This window comes from Tyto alba, unplaced genomic scaffold (genome assembly GCF_018691265.1).
Source record: "Tyto alba isolate M040663 unplaced genomic scaffold, T.alba_DEE_v4.0 Super-Scaffold_22, whole genome shotgun sequence".
In the NCBI taxonomy this organism is placed as follows: Eukaryota; Metazoa; Chordata; class Aves; order Strigiformes; family Tytonidae; genus Tyto; species Tyto alba.
The window spans coordinates 6,134,047-6,150,602 of record NW_024881296.1 but is presented as its reverse complement, the minus strand read 5'-3'; the positions used below and the strand labels follow the sequence as shown (position 1 = coordinate 6,150,602).

General features: G+C 40.4%; 1 protein-coding gene across 5 annotated transcripts; it reads left to right on the top strand.

Moving 5' to 3' along the window:
* The first annotated feature begins 404 nt into the window (after positions 1-404).
* On the top strand, positions 405-12,925 carry LOC122153728 (ras-related protein Rab-4A-like). Of its 5 annotated transcripts, XM_042795990.1 has the most exons (8): positions 411-795; positions 1,080-1,160; positions 2,351-2,465; positions 4,003-4,065; positions 5,183-5,337; positions 6,275-6,370; positions 8,310-8,462; positions 9,761-12,925. In XM_042795990.1, the coding sequence occupies exons 1-7, from the start codon at positions 600-602 to the stop codon at positions 8,423-8,425; spliced, it is 822 nt and encodes a 273-aa protein (XP_042651924.1). In that variant the 5' UTR covers positions 411-599; the 3' UTR covers positions 8,426-8,462; positions 9,761-12,925. The 5 variants fall into 5 exon arrangements, with proteins under 5 accessions (XP_042651926.1, XP_042651928.1, XP_042651925.1 ...); XM_042795992.1 differs by lacking the exons at positions 8,310-8,462; positions 9,761-12,925 and adding an exon at positions 6,885-8,191 and having other exon boundaries at positions 405-795; XM_042795994.1 differs by lacking the exon at positions 1,080-1,160 and having other exon boundaries at positions 409-795.
* Positions 12,926-16,556: the final 3,631 nt, after the last annotated feature.

Here is a 16,556-nt window from a genome sequence, read left to right as displayed (position 1 = left end):
AATCGCTGAGAAATTTGAAAAACAGTATGAAAAAGCTGGAATCGGCTCAGATTTGCGACAAATAGAATGTACCAGAAGGGACTCAGGGACTATTCCTCCCTAGGGGCAGCCAGACAGGAGCGCTCCGCTCCCCGCCGCAGCCTGCCCAGCTGCTACATTTTCCAGGAGGAGCGGAGGGGAACTTCCAAATCATACGAACACCATCCGCTTCCAAACGCAGGCACCGCAACAGCACTGAGCGCGCCCCGAAGAGGGAGATGTTTTTTGTGAACACGGACGCGACCCGTAGGGCCGCCCCTGCCCCTCACGGGGAAGTGGGGGGGGTGTCAGGCAGGCGGCGCTCGCGGCCCCCCCCCCCCCCCCCACATACATACACTCTCTCTCTTCCTGCCGCCGCCGCCGCCGCCGCCGGGCGAGGCGGGCTGGGCGCGCGTGCGCAGCCGCGGCAGTTGCTGGCGGCAGTGGCAGTTGCTGGCGGCAGTGGCAGTTGCTGGCGGCAGTGGCAGTTGCTGGCGGCAGTGGCAGTTGCTGGCGGCAGTGGCAGTTGCTGGCGGCAGTTGCTGGCGGCGCTGAGGCGGGCCGGGGCGCTGGAGGCTCCGATGGATTCTCCGCTTCCCTCCCAGCCTGCCCGCCCGGCTTCGCCGGGTAGCACCGACCCCGGGCAGGAGAGGCGGCAGGAGAGGCGGGGGCGGCGGCGGGGGCGGCGGCAGCGGCGGCGGCGGCAGGGGTATAATGTTGTGCGTGCGCGCTTCACAGCTCCCGAAATACCGCAGACTGCCATGTCCGAGACCTACGGTAGGAACTGGGGGCGGGCGGGGTGGGGGGACCCTCCTCTTCCTCCTCCCCTCCTGGGGAGCGGGCCCGGGGCCGAGCAGTCGCCTCTTGAGGGGTGGGGCGGCGGGCGGTCCGCTGTGGAGGAAGGCGGCGGCGGCGGCGTGAGGAAGATTTTGTCATCTAGTCCCTTCTTTTTGATGTAACAGCTACTAGAGAATAGCGGCTTGTGTACTTGGTCTTGTGACAAAAATGTGAGTGCATACTAAAATCTAGCTTTTTTTTTTTTTCCGTCTTGCAATATTCAGATTTCCTGTTTAAGTTTTTGGTCATAGGAAACGCGGGAACTGGAAAAACCTGTTTGCTACACCAATTTATTGAAAAGGAGTGTAAGTATATGAGCACAGTGAGATTTCTTCATTGCTTTGTGCTACAGATGAAGGCTCTGCCTACATGAACATCTATTCTTTGTATGGAAGTTCCTGTAATTCTCCTACTTGTCTATATGAGGATTTTGACTGAGAATTATGTTCAGAACCATGCTATAAATCTTTATTGCTCACTGTGTTTGCCTCTAAGCACAAGCATGATATTGAGCAGTATTCTCCATTGCTCTCAAATATAGCAGGATATTGATGAAAATAGACTATTTTTTTGTGAGAATTACATCTTGCAGCTACAAGCTTCCCTAGACATACAGTAGAGACTCGGATCTTTTAGAAAAAAATACTGAGCAGATGAAAGAAAAGTTGAATTGTTTGAGTAGATTTAGAAACCCTGTAGTCTTTCAACATAGACAATCCATGTTCTTTGTTAAGGACTGTGTTCTATAATAAACACTGGTAGAGACTCCATTGTAGATATTATTTAGAGATTAATAGATGATATAAAAGAAAATTTCCTATTGGGTGGTGCATTTAGCATCATGATTAAACAAAAATAATATGCATTTAGAAACCTTTGTAAAACTAAGATAACTACTATTTTTCTCAACCAAATGGTAATTTGCGTTATCTCCTAAGGATAATAGTGTGTAATCACTGAGGAACATGGCATGATCCTGTGATTGAACTTGAACTGTGGCCTTGCTTCCCGTATGGGCAGTTGTATATTGCTGAGAATCTGTGATATCAACAGTGTACATAGAGCAAATATCTTAACTTCAACCTTTAAAGAAGAAGTAGCTCTTGCTTATTTATGGGCAGGACTGTGTCTTTTTGTGTTCTGCTTTTCTGTGAATTTTAATTTTAAATTGCATCAAAGTATTAGAAAACACAGTTGGGAAAAAAAGTGTACAAAAGTTATCTCGCCATTTATTAATGTGAACAGGGAATGATTAGATTAAGGCAGGCCTTTCTAGCAGTAATTTTGAATTGAATAACCTGTTCAAAAATTGTAAGAATGTTTATTTCTGCACAGTGGCAATAGACTTCTGAGTGTCACTGAATTTGATGGTTCAGGAAGTAGTTTGTAATTTGAACACTGATGTGTTTTGATTATACCTAAATTGGTTTATGTAAAAAATAATTATTCACTCTATTTTCTAAATAAGTCTGGGGTTTTTTTCTTTTTTTTGTAGTCAAAGACGTCTCAAATGTTACTATAGGAGTGGAATTTGGTTCAAAGATCATAAATGTTGGTGGTAAATATGTAAAATTGCAGATATGGGATACAGCAGGACAAGAAAGATTCAGGTACTGTTTTCAGTCATTTTACTGTTTGTTATTAAATTGTTGGTGTGGGTGTTGGGTATTATTTATCTCTGCTTGTAAATTTCTTGGTCAGCAGAAGTGTTTGTCTGCCTTCATGTTATTAACTGGGCCAGATCTTCCGACTTGGACATAACAACATAGATCCATTGATTCCAGTAAAGCAGTGCTGCCTTGCAGGACCTGAGGTTCTGCCCTTTCATTAGGTATTTTCTGTGATAGTTAATGTACACGAGTAGAATATGTATGTGGTTAAAATTTTGTTCACTAGGCAAACTCAGAATAGTTTTTTAACTAACCACGTGTGCTTAACTTTGTCTTTAGAAGATCTTCTGTTGATTGGAATAAGTTGTAAATTGCTCAATCTGCATGAGAACAATTTCATAGTATTTTATTAGAGGGAAAGAAATCAGTTGTCAGGTTCACTTGGCTAAATACGCTTCCAGAAAGACTGAAATCTCTTAAGTTTCTTAAGGAAAAAGCAATGCACTTGTCAGATTAAAACCACTTTTAATGTTGTCTTTTAATTGTGTCATATCAGAGGCATAGGTGAAACTCAGTAAAGATCTCATGTATTCCTGAGTACATTCACCATCACACGGGACATCAGTTTTTCATATCTTTGGGAGGTGGGGTTTGTGTGGGAAGTTTCTCTGGTTTTAGAGGCAGGGACAGTGGTTAACAAAGGTGAGTGTGGTGGTAGAACCTGAGTAATAGGCAGCAATCCAAGTAATCTGTAGATTTGCCTAGTCACAGATGTATCCAAAGGACTTGTCTAATAGAAGAGTAGGCAAAGCTGGGCAGTGCTGTGTAGTCTCTATTAATGAGATCTCTTCAGTGTGTTGGCCAGATATCCTGGGATTCTGAGGAGTTTGGAAATTGTACTTTCAGAGACTTGTGCAAATTCTGCTCTTTCAAGTTCAGAGTATTCACAGATTTGCAGGTTGTTCTTGTTTTTGGTTTTGTTTTTGTTTTTTTTTCTTCATATTGATTTTTATAATCTATCTAATTCTTTTGTTCTTAAGGCTTGTCACACCTCTGTGTGCTGATCAGGTTTCTTCTTCTCCCTCTACCTTTTGAAGGATGCTTTGCTTTGCTTTCATTGCCTCCTTCTCTTCAACTTAAGGAGTGTTAAATTGTTCAATTAAAACAACTTTGCTCAATCTTTCCTCAATGCTGAGAGTTCAAACATAAGTTAATTATGCTTTTTTTGTGCCAGAGATACCACCATCAGCTTCTAGTTCTATATCAGGCCATACAGTATGATGCTGTGTAGCTTCAGCAGCACACAGGTCATAATGGACTTTGAGAATCCTTGGACAGCTATATTTAGTGAAAGTGCTTTGTCAAAAGTCTAGTTGTAAATAGTCTGCTGCTGCACAGCTGATAATGTCTAAAATATAAATTTTATTTTAAATACGTAAAGTAGAATTCTGTCTCATAACAGAGATTGCATTATATTAGCCATTATATTGAAACAATGATGATGATACAGAAATGTGCATCTGTAATTTTATTTCAGTTCTGTAACAAAAAATTACTATAGAGGAGCTGCAGGTGCTTTGCTTGTCTATGATATAACCAGGTAAGAAAGCTAGCAACTCTTTTCCTTATAGACAGTTGGGGTTTTTTGCTTATAGACAATCAGATACAATTAATGCATAATGATTCCTCCCCAAGTACCTAATCCTCTAATGGAGAATGGGCAGGAAGAAAGGAAAATAAGTGTAAAAAGTACTTCTGGTTTTGTGCATATTTAAGTTTTAGAACTTGCTTACATGAGATACTGTGAGTGTCATAAATGTAAACAGTCTCAAAAGGGTTAGACACAAGGGAATTGGCCTACCAGTAGCTGTTTTGATTGTGGTGGGCTACATGCAACCACTGGCCCAGGAAGCCGTGCAATAGCAACTAAAAGCAGACTTAGCCACTTTTAATCAAGGTGGTTCACCCCTATTTGTGGAAACTATGTATTAGTATGCTGATATAACAGGTCATCTTCTGGAGAAGCTAGCTCTACCTACACATTCCATAACTGTAGCCCAAAATTCTGTTCATCTCTGCATCTTTTAACATTTGAGTATTATAGGCAGCCAAGAGAATACCTTACCGTACACATTTCCACACTTTTCCTGGCCGCCACTGACTGATAATTGTCAGATAAGTTTTATGTTGGTTAATGATGTTTGCTAGATTTGTTGCCTTTTTTTTTTTGTCCTGAGTGGACTGTTCTCCTCTGAGCAGTCTTGAAAGTCTTTTTTGGTCTTGGCACAAGTGTAGAATTGAGTGCCTGAACTTTCACAGAAGTAGTAAGTTCTTAAAATCTTACCTGAACTCAAGTATCAGTTGAATTCCATGTTAAACAATAACTCATTGTGTCATTTCAAAATTTCATGTATAAAAGGCTGAAACTAGTGCTTAGAATTTTAGCTTTTCACATTAACAAGGTATTTTATAATTGTGTGTATTTGTATATTGTGGTTGATTTAATTTTGCTTTTTAAAAACTTTTCAATAGTTTCATGAAAGAACTCGATACTCTTCCCAGTTCATAGCTGGTATATTGAGATGTATAGGTGACTTGCCTGGCTAGCAGGAATTTGTTGTGTGTTACAAATACAGATTTGCCTTCTGGGTTTTAGTTCAATGATCTGTTCACAAGAAATCAGTATAGTCTAATGAAGGATGTCATTTTCTACATAGCCGGGAAACCTACAATGCGCTTACGAATTGGTTGACGGATGCTAGAACGTTAGCAAGTCAAAATATTGTGATAATACTATGTGGAAACAAAAAGGATCTTGATGCAGATCGTGAAGTTACTTTTTTAGAAGCGTCCCAGTTTGCACAAGAAAATGGTAAGTAGTACAAAATCTTCATGTAGCATTCAAGGATGCTTAATACTTAAAACAATTTATTTTTTTGTGCAGTTAGGGAGTACTTTGCCCAGTGTACCTTAAAATATCTACAGAAGAGAGAGTTCTGTCAGTACATGGGCCATAGAGAGAGGACAGTGCCTGCAGTGAAAACTGCATGTACTATTTAAGTCGTCTTACCAGTGATTCTTCCAGTCACAGCTGCTACTCAAAGAATAGCTGCTATGAGGAGATATGTTCCCAAAGGAATGTAATACAACTTCAGGTCTTGCCTTACCTCCAAAGGGCTGAGAAGGAAATGGAGAGCATGATTTCCTGTTTTTTAGCATCTTACAGATTCTATAGATCATAGACAAGGTTGGATGGGGTGCGCCGCAGATGGAAGCAATGAGTTTTACTCATAGGAAACAGAGTTTAGTGTGTGGCATGGATCCCAGAGGACCTTTACCTGGTCTGTAGTGTTCAGAATTTCCAGTGTGAGGACACATTTCTGTGGCAGCTAAAGCCAGTCTCAGTCTGAGCTTCTGTGCTGCAGTCCTGCCATCAGTAAAATCTGGGTTTTTTTTTTATAAATCAATTGCTAGTAGTGTTTTATACCAACTGTGGCTACTGGCTGTCCTTTTGCATATAACTTTCTACTAATGTGAAACCATATCAAGTTCTTTGGTTTCATGTGCTATTTCGTATGCACAGCCCAGGTTATTATCTTTGGATTCCAACTTCTTAGAATTAATATATAAATTTCAGAGGAAGTTTTTTGTGATTTTTCCTGTCAAAAGCTACTTTTCTAGACCATACTATTTGACAATAGTTCTCCTTAAGAAAATTTAAATCTATTGTTCCCAGCTGTCATGCTTTGAATTACTATATCAGATATTCCTGACTTGTTTTGAGATTTTTTTTCTGGTCTCAAATGCAGAGCTGATGTTCTTGGAAACAAGTGCACTAACGGGGGAAAATGTTGAAGAGGCCTTTGTACAGTGTGCAAGAGAAATCCTCTATAAAATTGAATTAGGTAAACTGAGATTTATATTCTTTTAATGTGTTTTTTTCCCCTGAAAATTAAGAGTACATGTGTAACTATCATCATTCAAAGTTCCGTAATAAAATTACCCCAGAGAATCAGAATTTCATCGTGCTAAAATAACCCATTTAGTTTATAGCTGCTTCCCATATGTTTTAATAGGAAAGGACATCCAAGTCAGATCTGTGTATCTAAAAGGGGTGGTGGTGTGAATTATGGATGTTTTTACATGGTGTTTACCTTAAGTATCAGCTCTGAGTGTAGGCTGTGCATTCTGTGGGTTGCTATGTCCCTACAAACATCAAGCCTGACATCAGTTTTAGCAATGCAGACTAAAAACCTAGTATTCAGGGCAGACGTAACTTTTCTGCTTCTCATGCAGCAGGAAATACAGTCAAGAGAATTTAAACAGTAATACTGAAAATTTCAGGGATGTTTCCTAGCAACTGTGTTTCTCAGAAATGACCTTCCTGCCTCTTGGTTGAAACCATTTTTACTTTTGCAGATTTAGAAATATACCAGAAGCTTCTCAGTACAAGTGGGCAGATTTCTATCAGAGACAGGCTCCTAAGTGTTAGGTGGCATTACAGCTAATTTGCATTCCAGTTTTCCTCTCTTACATTCTAGCTGTTCGATCTCTTCAAAGTTTTAAGTATTGGCCAGATCGAAAAGTCTGTTCCAGACACTTATTTTTCAATGCCAAACACAAATTTTTAGATGAAAAAATGTTTTCTCATGTTTTCTTTGTGCCGACACACATGCATTGAATCATGGAAAAGTTGAGACTGGAAAGAGCCTATGGAGGTCTCTAGTCCAGCCTCCTGTTTAAAGCATGTTCAGGTTCAAAAGGAGAGCAAGTTGCCCAGGGCTTGTCGAGGCACATCCTGAGGTGTTCCAGGAGCGGAGATTCCACAGCCCCTCTGGACACTGTGTCCCAGTGCTAACCCATAGCTGCTATCTACCTAGTTGCTCCCCAGCTTGCACCAGTGCTTGGGCTTGTTCCATTGCTGGTGCAGAGCTCTGCATGTGTAGTTGAGGAATTTCATGAGGTTCCTGCTGGCCTGTTCCTCTAGCTTGGCCAGTGATGCTTTTCTGAAAGGAAGCCCTACCCTTGAGCTATCAACTGGACCCCTCAAGTGGTGTCAACTGCAATGAATCTGAAGAAGTGAACTAAATTATTCAGAGGGATTCTTTGGTTTGTTTCTGTTCTTTCTTTTTTTTTTTTTTTAGACTAAATGTTTCTAATCTTAGACAGTCCACGATACAGCCATAAGAACGTTTTTCTGAAGGCACAGAATATGGAGTAGGCAGAAACTGATACCAAAAGTAGGGAAGCTTGAGATAATTTCCTCTGGGGGCAGTGCTTTATGGAACCCTACTGTCAGATTGATCTATTTTTGTTTGGCTTGGTGTCTACAGTACTACTTTCTTTGCATGCCAGTCTCTGAAAGCAGCAGTTTTTAACAGTGTTTGCAGAAAACATTTTGGATGTTTCATTTGTTAGAAGTAGTTAGTGCCAATACATTTCTTGTTGCAGCCTAACTTAGAGACAAACCGCTTTGTCATTATCATAGAATGCCAGGTTGGTAGGGACCTCACGGACCACTTGGTCCAATCTTTCTTGGCAAAACATGCTCTAGACAAGATGCCCCAGCACCGTGTACAGCTGAATCTTAAAGGTGTCCCATGTTTGGGAATCCACCTCTTCCCCAGGGAGATTATTCCAATTATGATTAGGGGCACATGGTTGAAATTAGAGAAGAAAATGTTACAGGTTTGCAATTGCCTAAAAGTAAACAGAACTGCAATAGATCTCTCTGTACCTAGAGCAGAATATCGTTATGCATTTTTTATCTAGTGTTGTCAGTTAGATTGGAATGTATAATTTGCATGTGATCTATCTTCTTGTGACCATTTTGTTTCTCATCAGGAGAACTGGATCCAGAAGGAATGGGTTCAGGTATTCAGTATGGAGATGATGCTTTGAGACAGCTGAGATCACTACATAGAGCACAAGCACAAAGTGCTCAACAATGTGGGTGTTAAACAAAACACAAAATCCCAAATACTTTAGACACAGAAGGTAAGGTTACAAAAATCTCAGGTTGTTGGGTAAATTACCATATTTCATAAATGTGCTGTGTCAAGTGCTTGGCTTTTTCACAGTTAGCCTGTAAAGTAACATAGAATCTAGTGAAATAATGCACAGTAGAATGGATTATTGTTTTATACTTTGATTTTTCTTCTGCCACCTGCCCACTAAAGCAAGACTAGTGCTCTTACTGAACTATTTCTAGATCTTTGCTTACTCAGAGTAACGCTGTGGAAAACACTTTAGAATTCTGTATTCCTGGAATGCATTATAGCCCTAATAGTTATCTAATGCACTATAGAGAAGGTGAATTACTTCTGTTGTATTGTGGACAAATATTACTAGAATTGAGAATTCACAAAATATATGGTGCAATATCTTGTCCAAAGCTATTATATAGTCTTTTCTGAAAATACCAAGTTTAAAGACTGAGACTTGAAATTAAAGGTAATACTGGATTTCAAACTTCAACTGTTTACTTTTTTTCCTACATAAAAGCAGCTTAACGTTGTTCTGATTCCTGTCTGCTATGAGCAGAAATGTAAACAAGAGAATAGTAGTATTTGTTGTTTAAGCAGACCTAAAGTAGCTCTTCTAGGGCTGTTGCAGCCCATCGAACGATGCAGTCTCCTAAAAGTCTTCCAAAGACACTCTTCAGAGCAAGTGAGGAACAGATCTTTCCCTCTAGTAAAGTGGTAAGGGAAGAGACATAAGTCACGTGACCTAATCTGAAGAACAGCTTGGTGGTTAGTCTTTCTCAAACAGTTGTCCTTAAGACACCTCTCCATGGATTTTACTTAACTCTTTGTAGTATGTAAGTGGTTCATGGGGACAGCCCTTTCCCCCTGTGTAGTTAATTATTTTGTTATAATTAATCCTTATTTCTCTATTATGAGGACGGTGATATCAAATTAAACAAGTACTGCAGGCATAGTTACTGCATCACTTTTACTGTATTCATTTTTTTATCAATTTGAGCAGAAGCTTTACAGGATGTTAAATAAGGCAGCATACAAGTCTGCATTCTCATATATTGTTCTGTATCTGTATAGCTCCCAGTTAAAGCTCAGAATTTTAAATAATGGATAGGAATCCTTGAACTGCTTTCCTCCCTTACTTTCATCCTATAAAATATCATCCTTCAATAAGAGACTGCTGGAAAGGGCATTAATTTAGTTCGGCTTTGGTACAGCGCTACAGGAGTGAATATCTACTGATCTGATTTCAGGAACTGAGTTTTCACATTGATCAGATGTAGATAATTGATGGAGTTCTTGTGTATTTTACAGCTGTCCTTACAAATGGTGTTTGAAGAAATGGAAAAGCTTGAAGGCTATGCAGTTTTTAAAAATGTCTTTCCACTATCTACAAACAGAGCAAACCACTGCTGTCAGAAAGGTGGCCCGTGTGGTGTGGGGCAGGAGTGTCCACATGACACACAAGCCTGCAAAGTGAACTTGATGATTTGGTGGACAATGTTAAGACTCATACCTGTATGTAAACATTTTCCATTACCTGTTTTTGTTCTTTCGCCTCTAGTTTAAAGCATTGCTATATACTGTAAATAATGTAACAGTAAATTTACAAAGCATGGTATACTTACGTATGCTGATAGAATGTTGCACTACAAGCAGTTTAATATTTTATTTTTTTATCATATAAACAAATTTAACGGAGGTAGGCTTTGTCATGTTTGTTTGCTGCACAATAGTTTATGACCTGAATTATAAAACCACTGGCACTGTCAGTGAAGGGTGGTTGGTTTATTTTTTTCCTACTTAGTTTGCCACATTCTAACAAGCTGTTGACATGACTGATTCTCAACATATGGTTAGGACCCATACTTACGTTTATTAATATGTCAAGTTGAAAAGGTAATTTTTATTGATGTTCACATATCCTGTTTTATCACAGTTCTTAAATAGCTTTTGAAGTTCTTTTATTAAACTTTATTAAGTCTGTCAAATGGCTGTTGACTTTTTTTTTTTTCCCCTTGGTCCTGATGTTTTGTGTAGCACTGGCATCATGAAGGTAGATTGTATATGTGAACAGAACTGTGCATTTTTGCGTATGTTGTAATTCTAGGGCAGGGGCACGGGCTTATGGAGAATTACCACAGTAGGAGCTCTCCTAACCTCCTACCACACCGAGCAATCAGCTGTGGAAATATGATCTCTGTTGAAGCCTACGTAGTGAGGTACAAACTGAACCCAAAGGGTGATTCTAAAGTATCCTGAATGTATGAAATTTAAAATACTCATTTCTTTCTCTTAAAACTTTCATGAAGTACAATTAAGAACTTGAATTTTAAAATTAGACTTTAAAATTAGGAACTTAATAGGCTGTCTTGCTGGAGCTCTACCCTTGAATTTCATGGAAGTGCCCTATGTGTAATGCTGGCCACAGTGCTCCCAGGAGACTGATGTCATGGAAGGGAAAAAACAAGTGTACTACTTCAGTAGTTTGTTCTTCCTGTGAAACTCATCAAGGGAAGTTTTGGCCTTGGTACTGAGGTTTTTTTTTTTCCTGTGTTAAAACACACAATTCAGACTTTCTTTCCTGACCTCTTTTTTTATTGTGGGGAGGAGGCATGGGGCAAGAGATTAGGAAACCTGTTCTCATTCCTCAGCTGGAGACAGAAGAGGAGAAGACTTGCAGAGGGTCCAAGAGGGAGGACAGAACCGCAAGTATTGTGTATCATTTTTAGTGTGACATGACAACTGATCAGGTAAGAGACCCGTGGCTTTTCCTTTGTCAGGTAAGGAGCTGCAGCACTAAGCTCGTGTTTCTGGAAGTAGCTGAATTCAACCAGTTCAGGGGGGGCAATTTCATGTGCACTGATAGAAATCAGTAGTGACATTTTTACTTAGTTACTTGTATAACTAGAAATGGGATGTGTCCTTGAAAGTGCAAAATAATTAATTTGATCAGAATTCAGTATTGAAATTCCAAGGTTAAACATGCTTTATTATTTTCTGTATATGAGTCTTTTCTATTTAGGTGTTTCTTGTCAAATGAATGTTTAAAAACTAAACCAGAAAACTTAACTGATACTGTAATTTAGAGGGCAATTAAAGCACAAGAGCGAAGCAAGAATGCTACACAGAGGTATGCCACCTTTCATGGAGTTAGAATTGTGTTTAAAACTATTCCCTTTGTCCTGACATTTTTGGCTCAAATGGATGCTTACCTGAAAACTATATGCCTTAGATCATCTCTGAATTGAAAGGAATTAAGTTTGCTTTATACTTGAAAAGCCTAGGTTTAGTTCTAGAAAGGCTGTTGGGTCCAAAGACCTTTATGTTATGAGTCTCTCAAGTATCCTGTTATATTTAGGGTTGGATTTGTTACATAACTGATAACAATTACGCCCAAGGAGTATTCACTTGTATGGTAAGAGCGTAAGTATTTTTGAAGCAGCTTAACTGTGCATTTACAATAATGTCAAAGAACTCCAAAGAAACTTACCTGTCTTAATCCTTACTCAACTTGCTTTGGCTTCTAGTACTCAGAACATTACCAAAAGCAAGTACTCTGCAGTAGATGGTGGATGTAGTTGTTCTCCACCAGTCCAAAGGGCATATTATTAACTGGGATGTGTTGTGTTTCTGCCAGGGTTGGGGAGGCTTTTGGTTCTGAAACCCCAGATTGTGGAATGCTGTGAAAAGATGAGGTAGTGGGTAGGCTGTCCCTGCCCTTACCACAGTCATTAGACTGTGTTTCTTGGTACACAGACAAAAGTGAAAGCTGAGGATGTACTTACCAGCTGGGACATAGCACAAGTAAAGCTAAAGGTGTCCCCTGTCACTTAAAATGGTTGAAATGGTGTTGGCTGTTGGATCAAAACTTCTTTCCATAAGTATAGTGACAGTTGAAAGGAGCTGGGGGACTGTTACTTAACTCGGTTGCTTTTAAATAAAAATTTTAGGGGATTGATAGGGATTCATGTACTTCTTCCTGTCCTTTTCCCTTTATGTACAAGACTGGCCTCTTTTGTATACTCTGTTCTTATGTTCATTTTGGTCAACTGTCTGTGGTTAAGAAGCTGTAAGCACAGTTTTATTCTTTCTGTAACCATATTAAGCTGTCCCCTTCCTACCTGGAACGAAAGAATAGCGTTGCTGTAATGTGTTTGGACATGTTTTTACCATTTTTTTTTTTTTATTGTATACTCTTACTGTATACACATTAACCAGGTTAATGTGCTTGTTTTGTAGAATCACAACCTTTTATGCTGCATATCTTACATTTAAAAACAAAAAACTTTCTAAAATGGCAACTCCTGAGGAGAATATTGTTGGAAGCAATAGCTCTCACCAGTGCAAACTATATTGTTTACTTTCTTCTCTGAGGGTTTTTTATTTCTAAAAATACCATGCCAATAGCAGCCCTGGAGTAGATTTTAAGCTTTAGCATTAGAGTTCACACAGCAAACCAAATCTAGCTCACCTAAACAGTAAATAAGTGATAAATAGGTTAAATTATGTATGTTTTCAGTGTAAAGTTCTTACTTTACCAAAGCAAGATGGCTTAGAGTTTTACATGAAATAATACCAGGTACCTATATCCTAGTGTAAGAAACTATGAACTAGGGTATTGTTTATTGAAATGTATGTTAAGCTCAATGTAAAGGTTAGGCGGCAAAAGACAGAAAACCGCTTATGCAAACAGCTGCCAGACACCGCTTGTGTGAGACAAGATAACCGCAATTGCTTACACAAACCAGATAGATACCGCTTGTGCAAGCAGAAGGGGTACTGATCAAAGACAACCACGGATGTAAAAATGTATAAAAAGGAACTGTTTGAACTGATCAGTGCGGCAGTTGGCGGAGCGCAGACTCCCCTGCCGTCCAGCGCTGTCTTTGCTCATATTCTACTTGCTATAATTAATAAAATTGTAATTGGATTATGATCCATTGTGGTCTCAATTTATAACAATTTCTGGTGCCGTGACTCGGATAAGGAACGGTGGGCTTCTGTCCTCCGGGGAGGCGCCCCGCGGCAATCCGCGGCCCCGCGACTGATAGCCCACCCCATCCTTACCGACAAACCTAAATTCTAGAATAATGAGCAAAGGAGAAACCGGTAAAATCCCATAAAATTCTGTGCACGGGAGTCTGGACGAAGACGCAGGACGCGTAAGTATATTGCGAATTTGTTCGCGGGTTTACCGTTCGGGCGGGATTGGGTTTCCTGGATTATAGCGAATGAGAGGTTCGATATACTGAACCAAGCGAGTGCGGACCCTTAAGTACTGCGTTTCCCATCTCCCGCGAGGGACTGGGCCAGGAACAAGGGGAGCGAGTGAGTGTGTGTTTGTGGATAATCCAGAAGATGGGGGCGAAGGGCAGCAAGCCTTCGACTCCCATGGGAAGGGTACCCACTGTACCTAAGAATACCCCTCTGGCATATGTCTTAGACAATTGGAGATATTTCCCTGGAACACTAGGGAAAGATAAGCAGAAGATGATAGAATATTGTACTAAGATATGGGGAGGGAAGAAGATTTCTAAAAATGTCTTTTGGCCAGTCTGCGGGTCAGAAGAAGATTGGATAAAGGCAACAATTAAATCTCTGGGTTAATAAAAAAAAAAAAAAAACAAACCAAAACCCTTAACCCGGAATAAAGTCAGTATGCGGGAGTGTGGCTAAAAAGACCGGGAGCTAGACTTTACCCGCTGAATGAAATAAAAACTAAACAAAAGAAGAATAAGGAAGGGTTAGACGAAACCCTTCTAACCCCCCCTCCTTACATTTCCCCTCCTGCTCCCACAGCCCCTCCAGAGGTCCCCAGAGCGCCCACTCCCCCACCGGAGTCGGAACAAGAGTCTCCCCCTCCTCCTAGACGTGTAACTAGAAGCCAAAAAGGGGCAGCTCAGATGTACCCCCTAAGGGAAATACCCATGGGGGGACCTCAACCTGTGATCGGATATATTTCCGTACCCCTAAACTCGGCTGACCTACGAGATTTTAAAAGAACCGAGATGGGAAACTTAATTGAGGACCCACTCGGAGTGGCAGAAAGATTAAATCAATTTTTGGGACCAAACCTTTATACTTGGGATGAGATGCAATCTATCCTTGGTCAATTATTTACTACCGAGGAAAGAGATATGATTAGACGAGCAGGAATGAGACTGTGGGATGATCAACATGCCCAGGGACCTCAAGCGGATATTAAATGGCCACTCCAAAGACCTAATTGGGATAATCAGGATCCGGTGCATAGAATTCATATGCAGGACCTGAGAACTATAGTAATTCAGGGAATTAGAGAAGCAGTACCCCGTGGCCAGAATATTAATAAAGCATTTAATGAAATGCAAAAGAAAGATGAGAGCCCTACTGAGTGGCTGGAACGACTGAGGAAAGCCCTTCAGCTGTATTCTGGGATAAATCCAGACGACCCTTTAGGGCAAGCACTCCTCAAAACTCAGTTTGTGGCAAAATCATGGGAAGATATCAGAAAGAAGATTGAAAAGTTAGAAGACTGGCAGAATAGAGGGTTGGATGAATTATTGAGAGAAGCTCAGAAAGTCTATGTAAGGCGAGAGAAAGAGAACAGCAAGCGACAAGTAAAAATGATGGTAGCAGCGGTCAGAGAGGATCGTAAAGGACGAACTGGTGAACACAGATCTGCTGGAACGAAACAGGGAACGTAGTAGTAAAGAAGGAACAGAGATGTTGTTTTTACTGTGGAAAGAAGGGACATATAAAGAAGAATTGCAGAGAAAGGATCAGGGATGAGGAAATATTGAAAACGGAATAGGAGAGCCAGGGGCTCTGTATCTTAGGGGACCGGAGTCATCATGAGCCCTTGATAAAATTAAAAATAGGTCCCCATAAACAAGAGTTCACCTTTTTTGTAGACACTGGGGCTGAAAAAATCGACTATTAAACAAATACCTGAGGGATGTAAAATGTCACCGGAAAAAGTACAAGTAATTGGGGCAAAAGGAGAACCATTTAAAGTAAACAATCAACCATACTAACAATCGCTCTAGGCATTTCTGGCTTCTCATAGAAATTACAGGCAACTTCAGGGGAGATCAGGCAGGTGAATTTACCCTGCTGGGAGAAAATTCTATGTCTTCATATCCTGAATGCTCAAGGGAAAATCCAGGCTTGACCATAGACAGACAATCTGTGAATTCAAAGTGTGGGAAGCCGCTTGCTCCCCAGCACTGGTTCAGCTGGCAGAAGAAGCCATCCTCTGAGAGTTTCCTGGATGGTAAAATTTAATGTTCTTTTGCAGAAATCAGTGTGAAGACAGGAGATGGGAGATGGGACTCAGCAATCTGTTAGAACCGTGGGTCTGGCCCTTCTCGAGTCCCTGCTTAAGGAAGGACATGTGAGGACACACTATTTTCTTAATTCCTTTGGGCTGTGCCTCCTACATTTCCCTCTGTGCTTTGGGGTTGAGACTGGCTCTCTGCCCACAAGGTGGGTGAGGTGCAACCCATCTCAGACAACCCATCTGATATAACAGACCTAGAGACTCCATTAAAGGAAGGAGACCTAACTCTCTTGAATAGCTACTTCCAGAAACACAAAACCTATCAGAATACATGTCAGGATCAGCCAAGCCACTCAATTCTATCTAATCTGCTTCTTCCTAATTGTAATCTCTTCTCAGAAATGTGAGTTCAAATGAGTAAGACGTTTAAGGCCAAGTGAGAAGAGGTATACTTGTGCCTCCAGTTTGCTGTGGTGCCACTTTTTACCTTGTGAAGCCCTGTGGATGAAATTCATGTCTTGCAGAAGATCAGTGAAAAGCCATTTGTTCTTAGCATTTAAGTCCTCAAAACAAGACTTCACTGTCACACTGATTATTCTGTCTGTATGTGCAGAGGCTGTCTTTGCTCTATTAGAAAAATCCAGTGCACTGTATATCAACATTGAAAGGTCCAAGAAAAAGTCCCCCCTTGTATTTGGAATGACCTCTTTTTAAAAAAATTTATTTATTAAAACACCTAGAAATAAAGAAATGAAGCAATAAGACTAATGAGAATACTTCAGTTAGGGAGAGGAAAAATAGATATATATTTGTCTACATCTGTATCTGTATCTATATCTCTCTTTC

What these genes read in the sequence shown, in the direction of transcription:
- LOC122153728 (XM_042795991.1), top strand. Translation starts at nt 600, where the DNA reads ATGGATTCTCCGCTTCCCTCCCAGCCTGCCCGCCCGGCTTCGCCGGGT. An exon ending in TGCCATGTCCGAGACCTACG is followed by an intron (nt 796 to 1,079) that starts GTAGGAACTGGG and finishes TGCAATATTCAG; the next exon opens with ATTTCCTGTTTAAGTTTTTG. An exon ending in CCAATTTATTGAAAAGGAGT is followed by an intron (nt 1,161 to 2,350) that starts GTAAGTATATGA and finishes TTTTTTTTGTAG; the next exon opens with TCAAAGACGTCTCAAATGTT.